Here is a 19,660-nt window from a genome sequence, read left to right on the forward strand (position 1 = left end):
AAAGAATCAAACAGAAAACTAGTAGGTTCTTAAAGTAGCTCAATACTCTTTAAAAAATACACAATTTAGAATTTTTCAACATTAAAAGAACGAAACGAATCGGTACTTCAATTCAGTACCTTGACCTTGGTACCTACCGAACCGAGCCGGGCCGCATCGGCCATAGATAAATTAATAATCGCTCGAAAGAACCGGAGTCAATAAAGGAGTCGGATTCAATAAGCGGATTCGGTACCGACACCGGAGCTGGATCTAGTGAGTCAGATCACTTCGCGGAGTTGAGATTACCCATGTCTAGTGTGTTACAACTCGTTTCTTCCTAACTCTTTGTACTGTCTGGTTTAGCACACATTCTAAAAAATAACATTTAAATTCAAATTTCCTTTTCTAAATTCCACACCTGCTCGATTGACGTCAAGTAGCCATTTTATTCAGAGCCTCCGAGCTGAATCCTAGATCCTATAAATTTTCTAAAACTCTTTAACTAGCTCATTTACAACACCTATACGAAGGAAGGTTTATTTCCTTCCACAGTTTCAAATAGTTGTGCAGTGCGTTAGTGAAGTTCATTTACTTGTGATACTGCTAAACTTCAGTAGGTATTTTTGATTTGTATAAAATAAAGAACTGGGCACGGAAACGTAAGTTGATTAACTATGTATTTTTATAATTATTGAAACAGTGTCAAAGCATACCTGTTTAGATATTTAAGTCCGCGTCTGTTTGTCCACAGGTGCCCTTTTATTATTATCCTAAATAAATATTACTGGTCTGCCTACTCCTGCCTTGTTCATTCCTCCACCAACTTCCCCGGTGACTACTGCGTGACAACGCCATCTAGCGATATTTCGCCTCTGTGAAAACCCTCATTCCTCCGGGATAGCGATAAACGGAGACCGAATGCCGAAAAAGGCAACTTTTTATTCACGTTACATTGTACTTGATCGTACAAAACGATTAATCGAAAAAGTTCCTAGGTGACCATACAAAACTAGCGACCGGCGTTTTAAATGTCCTATATTTTGAACTCTACCCAAATTTCAAATGACATTTCAATAACAGCACAAAGCAGTAGGTACCTACCTACAGGTAATAAAAGCTCAATATTTTCCCCGCATCACTTCCAAGATTCGATTTCCTCCATTCTCTGGGTAGCTTTCTACCAAATACAGTTTCGCTCGATACCGGTGTGACAGATTCGAGACGAGGGTCCTAAATATCTAATTCATACGCAACCAACTTTCCTCAAAGATATCCACTGGAAATCTGATTTATGGATAACTTTACTTGATTAAGGAATCTGTAATTTATTCAGACCTTTAATATCTAATGGTGATTGTTGACAACCACAAGTCGACGAGTAGGAAGTGGGTAGATTGGTTGCGGCTGTTTCTCAGGAAAGCAACAACTTTGTTCATGATATAAGGTGACAAAAAGCAAGTGAGTCATTTGGTAAGTGAGTAGAGTACCAGTGCAGAAGCGTCAGCAGCGAATACATAGTGAGCCAGTAATCTCCCTATAGTCCTCTATAGTCCTATAGTCATATCTCGTAGCTAGCTACGAAATGGAAATTGTGGTTTCCGATCTAGCTACCAAATGGTAACGATATTCCCATCTCTTAGTCAGATATAGTAGCTAGCTACGAAATAGGAATTGTGCTTTCGAATCGGGAATATATTTCACATTTCGAAACTAGCTACCAAATCTGATTTGGAGATGGTACTAAAGGGTAATTTCACTGGCTGTCTTACTCTCTACAGAATTCAGTAGAGCAAGCACAGCTGCTCGCCGGCAGGATTAAGGAGTAAGATGGTGATAGTGATAGGAATCTGGACGGACCTTGCACAACTTGCTAAGCTTGAGAATAATTTGCAATGAGAATTTGCTTCTTTGTGTTGACGAAAGCCTGTGGCGGATATCGATTTGTTCAGATATGACGAAGCTTGTTGTGGATATCTCCAATGATTTCTTGACGAAACCTGCCTGCGCTGTGGATGTGATCTTTCTATTTTTTTTATAACTAATAACACGTACACAAAAGACTGGCCGGACATTGCGAAAGTTGTGGAGGTCAAGAGAGGAGGTCTTTGCCCAGCAGTGGGACACTACACAGGCTATTTAAAAAAAAACTAATTTGGTTGTTTGTTGCGATTTGGAGTTTAAACAAACACCACATTACACGTCAGAACGCAGATGTCTTTCAGCTTGTGCGCTATTTGTCATCGAATATAGAATCAATTGCTAATGAAGTGCTAAGACGGGTGCCACGGGCGGTATACATATATACATCTCTGCCTAAAGAATCTACGCAATTGATTGGTGAAACAGAGCGGCCTGCGAAAGACGTTAATTCCAGTTCTTAATGTTAACAAACGCATTAAAACATTAAACCGAATTATGATCTCGCTATCATTATATCACACACAGACCCCAACCTAAATATCTAAGATGTAATATACTTAGGTATGTACTGGGCTTAACCCACAGCTAATTTGTCTTAAACGTTAGTCGAAAATTTAATTTGAGATATAGTTTATTTACTTACGAATGGTATTTCTAAGTCCCTTGGTAACTAATTTAAAGCAGTTACATTTAACGCCTTTTTATACGAGTGAATGTTGTAGGAATTAAATTTCCACTCTGAAATCTTAAATATTTACAAATTATGCGCTAGTGAGAGTAGTCAGTTTGAATTTTACCGTGTGACATTAACCGTAGAAACTCAAACTATATAGGCATATTAGAGATGGGTAGCTCACGAATGATATACACAAAAGAGCTCTATATCAGTTCGCTGAACTGTATCACTCTTTATATCAGTTCAGTATCACTCTTATTTTGCCTTAGATAATGCGATGATGAAAAAACAGGTGATGATGGCTGACAAAATTCTGATGTTAGATGTCAAGATCTAACATTTGCCATTTAGTGTCAACTATATATTTATCATCGAAGGAGAATACAAATTACAAGCATGAAAGTGATTTGAGAAAATGAATGAGCAATAAGGCAATAATGTTACGTTTCGTTCTGCGAGCTACTGATATAGTGAGCTCAATGAGTAAATGATACATATCAATATTTTCTTGCATGTGATTAGTTTTTCCCATCTCTAACGCATAGGTATGCATGCGAAAGATTAAGATTACGATTAATTCCCTGTGATGGTGCCTGTTTGCATTAGTGGGATATCAATTCATTGGTACCGTATCATTCTATGTATATTGAACTATCTACATAGGTGTTCACAGATAGACTAATGTTACAAAGAGAAAATATTTGATTTGCATTTAAACTATTATGAAAAAGAGAAGAGATTCGTCCGTGTTTGTTTGTAATGGATAAACTAAAAAACTACTCAATTGATTTTCAATTCCACTTGTATGAATCTAGTAGGTAACTTAAACTATTTTTTATCCCGAGAAAATGCAAATTCCCGGCTCAGGCCTGAAATGTCTGTTTTCCTAAAATGTACAATTCTCAAAACGTCTGCGTTTTCACAATGTTAGAACTTCTATTTTGTCAGCTTTCTCAAAATGTCTGCTATTTAAAATGTCAGGCAGTCGTCTATTCATAATGTTTACATTCTTATAATATTAGCATTACCATAATTTCTGCTTTTCCGTTATGTTCACTTTTTTAAATTGGCTATAGTCTTGTTATGTTTGTTTTCCCATAATGTCTGTTTTATTTGCAAATTAATCCTCGCACACATCCTTCTATTGTTTTGTATCTACAAAAACCTCGCTTCGCTGAGCTGTTTCCACCAGTGATGTGCTATGCGAGGATGGGTAAATGAAGCGTATCTATTGGTTGATGAAAAACATATTTCTCGCATCATCCTCGCACATCTCTGGTGGAAACGCTGCTTTAGAACAAAATATTTTTCGTTCTCAACCGGTTTCGTACCCGAACGAAGGGATTTTCGTAGTTTAGTTTTTTACTAAAATCAATGCTAATAAATGCGAAAGTAACTCAGTCTGTCTGTCTGTTACTCTTTCACGGCTAAACCGCTAAACCGATTTAGATGAAATTTGAAGACCATGATTGGAGACATTTTGGAAATAAGACTTCTGGAATGCCAACTTTATAAGAAGGCGGATATTTTGAGGTTGCAGACATTTTGAGAATAAGCACTTTCTGAAAAGCGAACATTATACAAAAGCTGTCATTCTTGGAGACAGACAATTTTAAATAGCTGACATTTTGAGAAGCTGACATTATGCAAAAGACGTGTTCACATTCTGAAAAGCAGACATTTTGCGAAAATACATTATAGGAAAACGGATATTTCAGGCCTGAGCCAAATTTCCAGGGAAACGCAGACGACGTTGGAGGCTACAGCTAGTTTATCATACTAACATTTCATTGTAAGACAACTGTGCTCCCATCTATACCTCAGTTGTGAAACTAAACTGTTTGCCTGCCCAATGACGAACACGTCGTGCCGTTCAAATCATTGCCCATGAGCATAGTTCCGTGGTGCAGTTAGTTGCCGACAGATGGCGAGGCAAATGACAATGAGAGCGCGCTGAAAAATTAAATTCGTTTAAATCAAACGAATTAACTTCTTATCAAATAAGACTAATCACGCATTTGCCGCAGAAGCGTTAATAATTTGACAGTCAAAAACTATTGCAAGCAAGTGTTTTTTACGGTTCATGTTATCTCTTTCTATCAGTGGAAGACGATAACGTGTGGTCTCCGTCTCACATAAACGACTGGTTATGGTTAGTTCGAAGTAGGGCGCCTGCGTCGTTCGGATCGAGTCGAGATCTCGGAGAGAGGCGACACGGACCCGCAAGAATAATGCTCATGTGACAGCTTACCGCCGAAACTTTTTAAATTTGAATTTAAATTTCGAACGACTGTGATTTGTGCTCAGTGCTTTTATCGGCCAGTGTTATTTTTGTGAGTGCAGCAAGTTAGAAAAATGACGAGAGTAAAGAGCCAACCGTACGTTTTATTTTTATTTTTATATTTTTTTAGTTTTTAAGTTTTGGAGTGCTTCGCTTCGGCAACCGTTATCTTGTGAATTTAAATCTGAATAATATCCCCTTTAAAGCCGAGTGGCTTGTATTCAAGTATGCTGCCAATTAAGAAAAGTGCATAGGTTAAAGAAATTTAACTACCAGAGTATCCGTTTAATTAGCCCCTGATCGCGTAATTGGCCAGGGTAATTGGCTACGCGAATTATTAGCAGTTTTATGACAGTGTAGTCATAAAATTTACGGTCTTCATACAACTACCGGAAACAATAAAAAAATACTAAGACAAACTTTGCGATGTTGTATGTAAGTGTAACTTGACTCTACATGAACATTTTAGTTTTTTTTAAATACCTAGTTAAGTAAAACTAAGATGTCATTCTCATTCAAAATTCCTTACCTAAGTAAACGTTGGAAGCAAGCCACATGATTAGGCACCTTAGTGTAAACAAGCCTTCCACGGTAGAACGTGCGTTATCACAATAATTATACGGTTTACGTACACTTTATATGTCATTATTTAAAAAGGAATGTGTCAGATATGAATATTTTCATGATCATTACGAATTACGAATTATAGGTATTTATTTGATTATTTTATTATTTAATTCAATTTTATTTTAATTCACGTACTTACTAAAGTTTTGAGTACCGGGATTTACAGTAGTAACTACTTTACTATTGGATACTATTTTCAGAGCCTGATAAAATGTATAACGACGAGATTAGGTACTTGACAAAGAAACGAAAATTTAAGTCAACTAATGCAATGCCCTATTCTTTATACCAATTAAAAAATTCTCAAAAATATACGAACACAAAAAACCCTTAAAAATAAAAAAATATCTTATTTAAACAAAAAAAGGAGGTCTACATAGTCCAGGAGACTAATTTTACAGTAACTATTTTCTGACAATCTGTTTCCGCCACAATTTTGATATATTATGTGGACGTTGCAATGCGTTCTTAATATTCAAAATCCGCACTGCGATATGATACAGTGGTACCAACATTAGTCTCGGCTCCCTAGCCCGCATGCGGCCTTCACATTATTTTATTAAAACCAATAACTTTCCATGTGGGCCGACTGGGGCGCTCAGGAAGTGGATGAATTGAGACAGTTTATCTATGAGCTCACGAGAACATGATCCCTCGTATCATAAATGCTAGCATTGATACATTTCACGGATGCTATCTTAGGAGCGAAAATTACATTGAATCGATATTAAACTTAAACGAACATGATCGCGTTTAAGAGTTATTATTTGAGCGTTCCTACAGCCTCATTTTCGTGGTTATATTTTTTTTATGGATATAGCCTGTTGATTTTGATGACATTTACAACAGAATATTCTACCAAGCCAACAAAAAAAAAAACACTTGAATGATCAACCTAATAAATACCTTACTTATCCTTAAAATTCGAGTCCTTCTGAGGTCTCATGTGGACGGAAACAGTGAGTAGTGAATTCGTTTAGTTTACGAAACCACGTTTAATGTCGCGATGCATAGATACAAATAAACTGCAAAATGTAGGCGCAACGCGGGAAACTACAGCCAATGTAAATGCTGTTAACGCTGAATGGGCATTTTTACTTTAAATGGCGCTAAAAAAAACTACTAAGTAACTAACTGACTTCAAGCTAGTAGAAAATTATTTCCAAGTTGTTTTTGTAGACGGTTCTATTTTTGCTAATTACATTTTTTTTTCATACAGTTTACTTATACTCGTATATTTTTTTATGGAAAAATTATGGTCATTTTTTTTCTTCGTCTAAATCAATAGTACTCGTGATTCTGAGTAATGAGAACCAAGGATTATCTATTTCTGAAAAAAAAATGTTGCGCCATTTAAAGTAAAAATACCCGAATATTCCAATCAAAGAATGTTTGGTTAATTAAACTTTATCTAATCCTAATAAATATGAAACACGCTGTTTGTTGACATTTGGTGTATCAAAGCCTCGTTAAAACGTAAAATAAAATTAAAAAAAAACAGCAGCAGACAGCAGATTACTTTAGATTACGAGTGTAAAAACTATTAAAACCATAAAATGAGAAAGAATAACTAATAACTGTTGTACAGATTTGTCGTAGAGACCCTTAGCCCGGGCAGAGGACAGGTCAATGACCGCTCAATTCGCAGCATTAAATTATACTCTAGCTTTTGCCCGCGGCATTCCGTACGAGCCAACCGCACGGGCAAAGTTAATTTAGTTCAAAACTTGAAATTAAATTCAGCCCGTTTGAGTTACCTCTACTTATATCACAAATTCTAAATTTTCCTTTAAAGTTATCTATTAGTTCAAAGTATATTCTTTAACTTTAGTGTTACTCGTACCAAGGTCAATCTTGGGTCGGGTTTTAGTTTGGAACCTTTGTCGATATACTAAACTTACCTCTTTAGACCACCAAAGTAACATAAGATCTCCTGTAAAGAACCTCATAAATTTGGAAAACTAATATATCAAGTATTTAGGTAAATAACAGCAAGGACCTAGTGTCTTTTGCCCTTAAGGCAACTCAATCCAAATCAGGTACCACAAGAAGAGCTGGTACAGCAGGCGAAAGCAGCAAAGCATAATATCAGGGTTAAAGCATACAATTTCATCGCTGTCGGTTTTAAGATATTGGGTTTATGGGATCCTGGTGTATACAAACATTAAATGCAAAAGCGCCTGGTCCTATATAAGTACTACGAAGTTCGTATCTTGCCGTCCGCTGACACTGATATTATTTAATACCGAGTGAGAGGTCGACACTACTGGAGACATAAGGGTTGGCAGTTATCTCTCTCAACGAATTGCCATATTCTAAATTTGCGCTATTCGACGATTAATGCTGCCAGCCTGTTGGGCACCATGCCACAGGCCCTTTTTAACCGACTTCAAAAAAGGAGGAGGTTCTCAATTCGAGTGTATGTTTTGTACCAATTGTGGCCGAATTTCAAAATTCTTTTTTAAACTAAAGGACATACTTTCGAGGCAATCTTGTGCAAGGTTCACCCGGATTGCTACCACCATCTTGCTCGCTAATCCTGACGTGAAGCAGCAGTGCTTGCACTGTGTGTTTAAGTGTGAGAGTAAGACAGCCGGTGAAATTATGGCACTTGAGGTATCCCATCTTAGGCCTCTAGGTGGCAACGCATCTGAAATACCTGGTGGTGAATCTTTACCATCAGGAGACCCACTTGCTCGTTTGCCATCCAGTCGTGAAAAAAAAGTGTCCCACTGAGACCTAGTCAGGATCTGATGATGGGATCTTAGAGAAATGAGGCAAACCTCGAATTTTTAAGCCACCTAGGCGATTTTGGCATTTTTAACATCAAGTCAAGTATTTACATTCAGAAAGTATCATTTGGGGAACTGGACCCTGATAAACAAGACCGTAGGTACCGGTACTTTGTTATAAAATGATATAATTATGCTGTGTTTGAGCTTCATGGAATCGTTGTGAGATACACTTTGGCTACAAATCACTAAAAACTATGAAAAAAAATTGCATGGGTGCCTCAGTGCGCGAGTCCAACTTGCATTTGGTGGTTTTCGAAATACCTTTACTTGCATTTTTATTCTAGTTTTCATATTAATACGCGCGCCATGAGCAAGTTTTTTCATAGATTACCTATTAGGTAATATTAGCGCATCAAATTCAACTTATAGCAACTTATGGGGGAGGCCTATGTCGAACAGTGGACGTCCCACGGCTGATATGATGATGATGATTATTAAATGCAGCACACAAACAAATCTACAGACTTACTTTAGGATTCACATGGTATTGACCATAAATCGTTACCTTTAGACAGCTTGTAGGTATTTCACGAGCCCTTAACAAGCAAAGTGCTGAGAAAAAGAAGACGAGACGGACACGAGCGACTTTAGTTTTTGCGCAACTTTCCACAACGGGGCAGGGACGGGTCCGAGAAACGTGTTGTCACTTTAGTATGGTACAGAACACTAACTTATAGCGGACATGATTGCTGCTGCTAAAAGTCACAAGAAATAGTGAAAAAAGTGGCCAGTTTGTGGAGATTTTATTTCTAAGGCCACCAAATGTCCGGAAAACCGTGAAAAAAGTCGCTGATGTGTATAAAACGTTTGAAAAGATGTGACTAACTTAAACCCAGAGTTATTAACTTGGCAACACTGATCTAATCACAGCTGTTACTTAACAAAACCATATGTTCAGTTCAACTCGGAAACATCTTGGAATTAAAGATTTTATTTAATTATTCATCTGTGTTAGATCCCTAGACAATGTCAACGTTGAATTGCGGCTAGTAAAAATATTAAAGTGTGTTTTTTTCTATTAACGCTTCAGCATTATGCTGAGCCAGTGTCCGATTCACAACCGCAATGACACATACTTTCCTACGTGTTGTCTATTTGTACTTAATACTATTGTTGTGTCTTGTGTTGTGAATAAATGTTTCTTTCTTTCTTTCTATTTATTTGGCTTTGTACTAAATCACTTTGTTATTTTCACGAGTGCAACAGAAAAGTTACGTAGAACAGACCTAATTTTAAGTAACAAATATGATTCTACCCTGATTACACTTTAACTCTTTAGACCTTCAATCATAAAATTACAACAAAACCAAATGCACTTGGAAAATCAAACACGCGATTTAGATAAATATTTTTTTTACCTAGGTCGTTTTATTTTGGCAACAAGCACAAGTAACTTTTTTAAGTAGTAATTAATTAATATTCGGAAATGCTGTTCATGTTCACGAGTGACACTGAGTAGCAACGTCTCATGATGGCCGGATGACAAAACCCCAAAAACTCGCTTGACGTCTATTGCTTGGGCAGGCGGAGTCAAGATGCCGCAGCATCCGCGCGCGCGCAGCACACTTACGCTGATTTATAGAGGAAGTGGGGGGACGTGACGCTATCTCCCACGTACTAGTACTGACACTCGTACTAAGTACCGCAATTACTGGCCTAGGGACGCGGGGCCCGTTAGATTGTTACATTTTTTTTTTAATGAGATCGTTTGTTTTATTTAGTAGTTACATTATAGATAAGGGGTTGTCAATAAATACTGTTCTAAAACTGCAGCATTAACCTCCTGAGACCCACCATACAACAAAAATTAACATCGAAATTTAATAACTTACATATATATGGGCTTATTCGTTGATGTATAAAATTTCAAACAAAACACACACCAACAAAAATGAAAACCGAATTCAAAACCGGCACCATTTCTTGAAGGCAGTTAAAATACGAGTAAGTAAGTTAATTGAACTGCTTACATTCAATAACACTTTGAAGCTTAAAAAAATGTGGCAAATATAGGTAATTTTGACTCTGTGTCTGTTTCAATAAGTACAGTACCTACATGTCCAAGGCTGGGTAAATTTTTAATCAATGGATAAATTTTTGATACTGCTCGTTGCTAGACCATAATTTTTCATATTCTTAAAAAGCCGGTTAATAAGATTAATCAGAACAAATAAAATTACTTGATCCACTATCTACTGAAAATTACCAGCAGATATGAAGATGTTACACATATGTACAGCACACTAAATTAAATTACTTTCTGTTATTATTGTCTACTACTTGATCATGCCTTTTTAGAGCGACTCTACTCTTTAATAAATACCCTATTAAATAACTGCACTAAAATGAATAGTTATGTTTAAAATATATCAATTCTTTACGGTTTGTAGAAGTGGAACAAAAATAATAAAAAAAACACGACAATTTCGTTGTTTTTATAATAGTTGCCGCCATTATTTTCTCGCTCCACTGAATAATGGACTTTGAGGGAAAACAGGGGTTTTTTGTCTAGAAAGGGTACTAAAAGTAGGTGCTACTGCCATAGTAAGTCAGTTTTATAAATCATCCCTTATTCCTATCATAAACGCGAATGTTCATTCAATTTTGCCATTTGTCATTCAAACATAAAAGCTTTAACAGCTTTTTATTTTTTGCGAATAATGGTCTAAATTGTTACATTTACGAAACTTACAAGAACTTAAGCGGGAGCTGTACTGCTGCAATACAAATATATGTTTGAAACTTTGTTACTAAACTTCTTTCGCGAAACGAGCAACGGGACCCATATCACTCCTATTTTCTTGAAATAGTTTTGATACTATTAATACTACTAAGTACTACAGACTCCACAGTTTCGTCGGAGCTGAAGCTTTATATTGTGATTGTGATGATGAAATAGTATTTTTTCCCAGTTCGAGTGTACTCTTGATTCTGAGTAGAAAAAACCATATTTTGTCCGTGTTCGGTGTAACCGAACACCTTTGTGACGTCAATCACTGGCGGCGCTCCCGCCTTGAAGTAGTTTAGTGCTTTTTACGGTTTTATCGCGACCGGGTGCATTCATAACATTAACATTTTACCTTAGCTACAAGTAACTATTAAAGTGAAGTTTATTCGCACGAATTCGAAGAGTTTCACTCAACAACAAGCCTAACAAGCGCCACTCCCCAAACAGTCCGAAATTGGAAAAAAGGCTACTTTTTTTTAAAACACCTTTTTATGAAATTTGGCACATACAGATTTATAACTTGGATTTACACGTACTAAATAATCTCCGAAACCTACACAGTTCCCGCGGGATAAAGATAATACAATTTGAAAGACGTAGACAGCAGATCATAACTTATAACACTCAATAATCATGTTTACTATTACTATTTTTAGAAAGCAAGCAAGCAAGTGGGTCTCCTGATGGTAAGAGACCACCACCGCCCATAAACATCTGCAACACCAGGGGTATTGCAGACGCGTTGCCAACCTAGAGGCCTAAGATGGGATACCTCACGTGCCAGTAATTTTACCGGCTGTCTTACTCTCCACGCCGAAACACTGCTGCTTCAGGGCAGGATATGCAAACTTACAATATGTAGTTTGAATGACAATGGAAGAATATTCAACGAAAAGATTAACAAAAAAGCTTGATTAAAACTAAGTAGAGCCTGGAAATGTCTGTTTTCTGGCCGCATGTTGATAGACGTACCCTTTGCAGGCTTTACCCTCGTGGTACTTAGATACGATAACTGTAATCATACGTGTCATAGGGAACAAATGCATGCGATGGGGTGTTCCCTACGGCTCTGTAGTCAGGGCTGCCAGATAATAAAAACAGTAACATCATTCATTCAGCAGGGACAGATTTCTAAAATCGCATTGAAAATGCGTAGTATGAAAACTAAAAAAAAAACGAGTTGTGAAAAATCAAAGTATAGTCAAGTTACTATTTTTTTAAGGGAATTAAGACGAAATAATAAAAAAACGTTATTATTTTATTTTGGAAGCTTACAAGAAGCTTTTATTTAACTTCACATGTATAGTCGGGGTAAGAAAAGGTCCGTCACTTTTCAACTCTATTTCAATTACGTTAAGGTCCAAAAGTGACGAACTTTTACTTACCCCGACTATACCTTTGTATGTTACTATGTAACCTACGTCCTGAAAATTCGCAAATCATATTTCGACCACTTCTTGGTATTTGTAAGTCCAGTGACATAATAATTAGTGATATAATAATCCGTTAGTAGAAGTCTGATGCACCGGCCAAGATCGTCTCCGCGAAACAGAACTCCTCAACAGTTAATGGCATCGATTTAAAATTTGGTACGGAAATGTAGTTTGGATTTGGATGTCTTTGCCAGTATAGTCTATAAAAAGTACCTAAAGTCAACAAAGTTTGAATTCAATTTTTTTTTATTAAAAGGTTCATCCATCTGACGGTAAATGATCACAGCTGCCTAGTACAGCACCATTTGGACTGCTGGTGCGTTATCAGCCTTGTAAGAAACGACACATTCACCTTTTAAAGACATCCATATTGTAGCTGGCAACCCTGTCCATAATACCCCGCGAGTGACAAATCGTCACGTAGGACCATCGTTATACCGATAACATCGGGGTCATTGCACGCATAAAAAGCTTAGGGCTTAAAGCTTTTTACAAAATGAAACTTCGGTCATAAAACGCAATAGGGATCTCTCATAGTTGCACATTTATGATTGCCATATTTAAAAACCACTCGTACGCATAAGTCCTTTTTCAACATTCTATTGTTAAGAGGAAACGAGACACGACAGTTCATTTTATACGTGAGTGACGGAGACACAATGAGCAAAAAGAGAATACAAAACGCGAAGTGAAGTGCCACCGTAGAATGCGCGGAACGCAGTCAAAGCATTTGGCATGATAATAAGCAGCGGTATACCATTATAATAAGGAGTGCGGGAAAAACCTATCTCAACTCGACGAATACTTTTCGCGTTAGTTTGAAACGCGTTAGGGTCATGTATATTTGTTCATGATATAAGTCTGTTTGACATTATATTTATGTATATGGAAGGTGAGGAGGGACAAAACAACGTATGTGTGTACACTGTACACTGTACAGTACAGACTGTCTTGCACATGTGGTTGTGGAATAGCAAGGAAAAGTTATACCTAGTTCATTAACATCGACCTCTAAAAAATAACGCCTCAGTCAATCAAGTATTAGATTTAATATTTATAAGTGTGTTGACGACGCAGGAACCTTTACAAGTAGGTCAAAACTTTGGTATTAATTAGCAGTTTGTACGTCGCACTTATTTTGAAACTAGATTACTTCCTTGGGATCGATGACCTCACCTTGGCTCCTCTCCTTTTGGCAGTAGAGCAAATTTTCATCTATCAACGTGCTTTACCTAGACCGGCTTTCTGAAAACCGTAATGCCCGCCTTGCCATCTACGCTGGTAATTTCTACACGACGACGACGATAATTTCTACAAGTAAATAAACTAATGGGGGGGGGGGGAGACTGACTCAAGCACCCCACAGAGCCTAACGGGAGAATAGATAATCAAGGGATAATCCTCTCCCAGCTTACCAGCAAATGGCTGAATCAACAAGTCTTACTTTGGGTAGATAAGAAACCCTTCCAACCCTCATCTCCCCGTAGTAAGATCCAGGGAGTTAGGACTTGTAACCGGGTTTTATAGCCGGTGAGAGTCTGGCACATTTTGGGTCCTCTTTTCCCAGTAGCCCGTAATAGATTTTTCCCGATTGCACGCCCCCTTTCCTATAAAGCAACACATATTTAAAAAAAAAAACAAAATCATGTAAACAAAAGCAAGTAGTGTCTTTAGCTCTTAAGGCGACTTAACCCCAATAAAAAAACTCTATCCGTTGAGCTACAACCATTGCAAAAAGTAAGTTTATCTACACCCATATAGTAAATCCTCAATTATGCGTTCAAAAACCATAGGTAATGAACAGCATTACGACATTGGATTCTATTATCAACAAGGCTGTATCGTAATATAGAAATCTGTATCGTAATGAGATTTCATACATCATAACAGCATAGCGCCGCGACCACGCGCAGCAGCACGGGCGGGCGCAGCTCGTGGGGCAGACATACCTACCTAGTTCTTGTTAATGCAGGTCATTCTCAATGGTTTTTGAACACATGATAGAGATAGAGGATTTAATATATGGATATAGATAAAATATTGTATGCAACTGTACGTAATTAGGCCTTAAAACACTCTTGTATTCCTATTATGAAACTCTGCTACGCCTCGTTGCATAAACCCACACTCGTGTTTTAAGGACCCCTATTACGATACAGTTGCATAAAATACTATTCTAGCATGTAACTTAAAACAACTCCTCAACGTGTTTAATTACAACATCGGACATTCCTTTTCAATCTTAGCAGTCGCTACATCTGTTATCTGCACCATTTACTAAGAAATGAGCTTGGTCCGAGCCTTGGAATGCGGGAGTCAGATCATATCTAGGTCCTTGTCTTAACGATAAAATCTGCAACAAATAGGTCATCCGCCACCCCTTCCACTTGGCAAGATTAAGACAGGCATCTGCCAGTCATTGAAGACCTTGAAGGTAATCTTTGATATCCTCTACGCAAGCCCACATAGCGATCGTGGCCGCCGTGGTCTTTGATAAGGCGTGTTCTGAATCATAGTAAAAAACCGGACATAAAAGTAATAAAAATAACATACAACTATATTTTTGTTGAATCAGTGTGCATTTGAATCACCTCTTCATTCCGTATTGTTTAGTGTAATAAGATATTACGAATGGGCTTCTAGGAAGCGATGGCATAATTTTAAACCAAAACAAACATCATTATATTCGATTTCAACTTTATTTGTGTCAAACCTGGAGCAAATATTTATTAAATTAGAAATCGGGCATTGGATTCTTTGTAGTTTATTTTATTTTATTTTCAAAGTATAAAAGACGCTAGCGCTTTTTTACGTCCAACTTCCGTCATAAAATATATCTTTGGAGATACATCGTAATATGTTCACTTAGTTTTTATTTACCTTTATTGGACATCTGCTTAAGGCTAAAGCGATAATGCGACTAAGTTGCTTTTTAATAGAGTCAGGTACATCTAATCTTCACTTAGCTTTTATACCGTACTGTCTTACAGTTGATTTAGCTTCGTTGTACCCAAATTACACACCAATCTGGCTTGAGAGGTCATCCTCATTAAAAGTTTGAGACTAAATTAAGGAGTTAGTCAATTGCTGTAAAGCCAGGCGGTACAAACTAAGAGATAATGACTTGACATGCAATATTGCAGTCTGTGTTTTGTTGTGAATGACGGTACTTTACGTGAATTCTCTTTGAAGGAAAATGTTACTGGCCATAATAAATACTGAGGCTGGTGGAAAAAGAACAATTAGTTTATGGTTTTTTATCTGTTCTTTCACTTATTTTCTCCTTATTACACTATTACAGTCTGTCTTATATTGTGTTGACTTAAAAGCTAGTACTTTTCACAATAATGCATTTTTTTTTATCACGAGTAGTATGTCACGGAAACCAGCACCACGAGGTATCCCGATAGGGGCATTAACTGAGGTTACGATTACGACGTCATGTGACGAAAAGAAAGAAACTCCAACACGTATTGTTTTCTTATAATGGCTAATAAGTAAAGGAAATGAAGTTATTGAAACACCAAATTTAACTTGTAATCAACAATGTCGAGCGTATCGGTCTGAATATATTCACGTGTCACGTTTCCGCATCATTAACTTCTCAGCCACTCAAGTACATTTGAAATCTATCAAGTAATTACATCAATTGGTTGACTAACCACATAATTATGTAAAAATATTCATTAACACGGCAGACGGCGGCTTCAAAGGGATTAATTATAATGAAAGTGATAGGGATTAAAAACAACAAAGTTACCAGTGCCTCTTCTCTTTTTATGTAACTTGCAATACAGCTCGAGAGGGACTAAAGAGTCTCGTCTCAAGTGGAAATAAAACCGGGAGCGGAATACTTCCCGCGATATTCCATATTCAAATCTGTCGGTGCGCTTTAACAATGCCTGTGGAAATGTGCGGAAAGTTCCTCATTTCCATTCCTGTGGTGGATAGTGGAACGGGGCATAGCCTAGACATGGTTAGACGTTTTTCGAACGAAGCGTCCGATGCAGACGTACAATGGAGTCGGGCTGGAAAAATAGATATTGAATTTTTGCGCTCTGGGGGTATCTTAACCATCTATATAAACGCAACAGTATCTCTCAGTCTATTTGTTTGGTTTATCTAACGATTACTTGTAGGAACAACTAAATCTAGACGTAGCATACAGCTTGGTTTAATAAGATCGAGAGTTTCATACTTTTTAACACTTCTAAATTGAACAACAACAACAACAATTCTCACCCGGGGTTTATTCTTTCTAGCAATTCGCTATAACTCTTAAAGTTTAACGAAACAATAAAGAGATACCTATTACCTAACGTAAGTGAAATTGACTTGCAAACTTTGTTAAATTTAATTTCCTATATTATTTTCGCAATAAATTGCAAACTTATGTACATTGCCTCGACTCATGCCGGCGTCGAGTTCGCGCTAATTGCTGAAGTGCAAGCGAGGGTTCATTAGTGCTACAAATAACATAATTTTACATTTCATCACGGGTTACATTCGACTGCGTACATTCTACATATTCAATTTGTGATCCAAATAGGGCATATACATTGTACTAATTTGTGTTTGGAGTCTATACACTTTGCAGTGTTGAATAGGTATTGGAGATCCTTGATTGTTTAAGCACAATGTAATACTGTCACTTATCATAGTGCCAGTATGATTGAGTTTTATAGTCTAGGAACAGTGGGGATACTATCGTCTTTCACATAGTGACCTAAATTAATACTTTGATACCATGACATGAGACGTCAAGCCAACACTTTAATTGTCACCTTTCTCTCACTAAATGCTGCGATGCGGTCGTCTCGTGGTATTGTCAGTTTTCTCATTTCGTTTTCTTTAAACACCATTTTGTGGTTTATCTTGTTTATTTGACGAGGCAACTGCAACTTTTACATCGCTAGAATTACAAGGGCGCAATCATTAAAGTAATTAACTCGTAGGTAAGATATTTTAAAACCCGCTGATCTAGAATGTATAGGTCCTTATATGGTTCATTTTGGATTTATACCTTCATTTAATCGACTAATAATATGGTTGATATTATTTGTTTTCTATTAGAAGTAGGTGAAAGTTTACACAACGAAATATTAGGTTTATTTTTATAAAACGGAGTGGATGTGAGCCTCGGTGGGCCAAGTAGGAAACTTTACGCCTATTATAGTCAGGAGATGTGGATTCAAATCCCGTCCAACGCGCATGAAAAAATATTTCGTTTAAAAAATCTTAAGTTTAATTAAGCAAACGAACTGCTAAAACAACATGAAAAATAGAAGTTGTAGGTACATCATTTCTTCCGTTTTTCCAACCAACTTAGAAACTAGGACTTTTTTTTATTGTGATAGATGGCAACACTCTCCACTATGGGCGTAGGTATGCCAAAGAGGTTGCGGTAGTTCACTTGGCAGGACATCGCCAAGAGAAGCGGATATGAAACCCGTCCGGCGCACCCGAAAATCTTCGTTTTAAAAAAAAATGGTTGATTGTGGTTACCTTAAGTTAATATTCTAGTTGTAGTCAGCGTATTACAAAATTGTAAGTTTATTATACCTACCGTGCCTCATCAGAGGATAAGAATTGACTCGCCGGTTTTAAAAAATACATTTACTTATAGATTCACGTTTTTAATATATAATAATAAGTGCATAATTTGGTAATATATAATTCAAAATCACATTCTAATTCTTTGTAATTGCGCATGCCTGTTATTTGTAGTAATTACGTTTGACCTTGCATACGGTTTTATACTGTGAGTGACAGGAAATGTACAGCGTTACTCACTCGATTAAAATTGCATACCCGCACATAGTGCAATCACCATCAGGTAAATAAGGTGTTCAAAATATATATTTTATCAGGTGGATGGGTTGGTTTGACTGTATAACCGTTGTTAATATTTTTTAGAGTTTTATAAATGTGGTTGCAATTTTTTCCATACATTGGTCGGTTATAGTCTATATGGCGTCAAAGGGTATGTATGTTCTGTATGTATTCTAGCGTTACTTTGCCGAGGTCCGTGTTTAAAAGAGAAAGATAATTTTCTCGTTCTCATTCCGTTTAGATCATGAAAATTAACAACGTAAGCACAACTAACCCCGCAATCAAAATCACTACCACTAGTATTAATATGTTGGGAACGTGTTTCACCTCTCTCCAAGACATCGTCACTCCAATGGTCGGTCCGCGATGATTGATGAAAAATTAATTGAGCAATTATAAATATTCAACCCAGGCGTGGTTATTTCCATAGTTTGACCGGACTACTTCGTGGAAGAGCCGTTCTAGATTTTCCATTTTATTACTCGAATCAAAAAATTTGACACAAACCTCACACGGGTAAGTACTACAGGTAAGTTACCTACTATCCTAATAAAATATCTGCTTTGTACGCATAGGTTTTTACTCATAAATATTATCCTCAATAAGCCAGATCTAGATCTATACATGACATTTTTTTGCTCGGATCGATGTGAGTGTACTATGCTTATAGAGTAGCGAAAGTAGGCAGAGGAGACATTTGTTTGGCAGCAAAAAACGTTATCCGAAAAACTAGATGTCCTATTTAAATTTATATGTTCAACACTTAACGCACCTGCAAAGTATATATAAATCTCCGGAGAACGACCATGACACACTTGATGATAATGGTTATGATAAAAGCGTCAAGTAATTTAATTATTCCCTCAATCCTCTAGTGGCAGGTGACGCAAAGTTTGCTTAATTACGCACGTTGATAATTAACAAAAAAACAACTGAGCTATAAAGTTATTACTAAACCTACCCAGATAGTAAATTAACGCACCGAAAATATTGTGAAATGTTTCGCAGTTTGTATGGCTTTTGTAATTAATTGATTTGACAACTTTAATTTGGGGACTGATGTTAGTTTTACCGTTGTCACGTAGTTTCGATAAATAAGCATTGAAAGGCATTTCTACCGGGTGTGGCCTGTAATATGAGCAAATAATTAAAACATTAGGTTAATTCTTTTTGTTTTTATATGTATGTGACTCCTTAATTATAAAAATAATGTAAGTACATTGATTAATAAAGGTAATTATGTTTTCACGAGTAAAAAAAAATTAAAACATAGATCATACTCCTTAAACTGAACAACATTAGTTCTGTCGTAGATCGAAATTGAACAATTCAACTTTGTAAATAACACCCGGAAACATGCTCGCATGCTTGTTTTTTTTTAGATAG

The 19,660-nt window shown here is 36.8% G+C and overlaps 1 protein-coding gene across 3 annotated transcripts in view; it reads left to right on the forward strand.

Annotated features, from left to right (window-relative positions):
- The window catches only part of LOC141428051 (plasma membrane ascorbate-dependent reductase CYBRD1-like), a 93,055-nt gene that overhangs the window by 26,385 nt on the left and 47,010 nt on the right, over positions 1–19,660 (forward strand). Inside the window, exon 1 of one of the 3 annotated variants that reach the window (XM_074087755.1) lies at positions 4,728–4,956. The exons of the other annotated variants lie outside the window; for them this stretch is intronic. Within the exon in view, the coding sequence (XP_073943856.1) occupies positions 4,934–4,956 (23 nt within the window). The 5' untranslated portion in view covers positions 4,728–4,933. Of the gene's footprint in view, positions 1–4,727; positions 4,957–19,660 lie in introns of those variants that run through there. 3 annotated transcript variants of the gene reach the window in all.

The sequence above is a fragment of the Choristoneura fumiferana genome, chromosome 5 (assembly GCF_025370935.1).
Source record: "Choristoneura fumiferana chromosome 5, NRCan_CFum_1, whole genome shotgun sequence".
In the NCBI taxonomy this organism is placed as follows: domain Eukaryota; kingdom Metazoa; phylum Arthropoda; class Insecta; order Lepidoptera; family Tortricidae; genus Choristoneura; species Choristoneura fumiferana.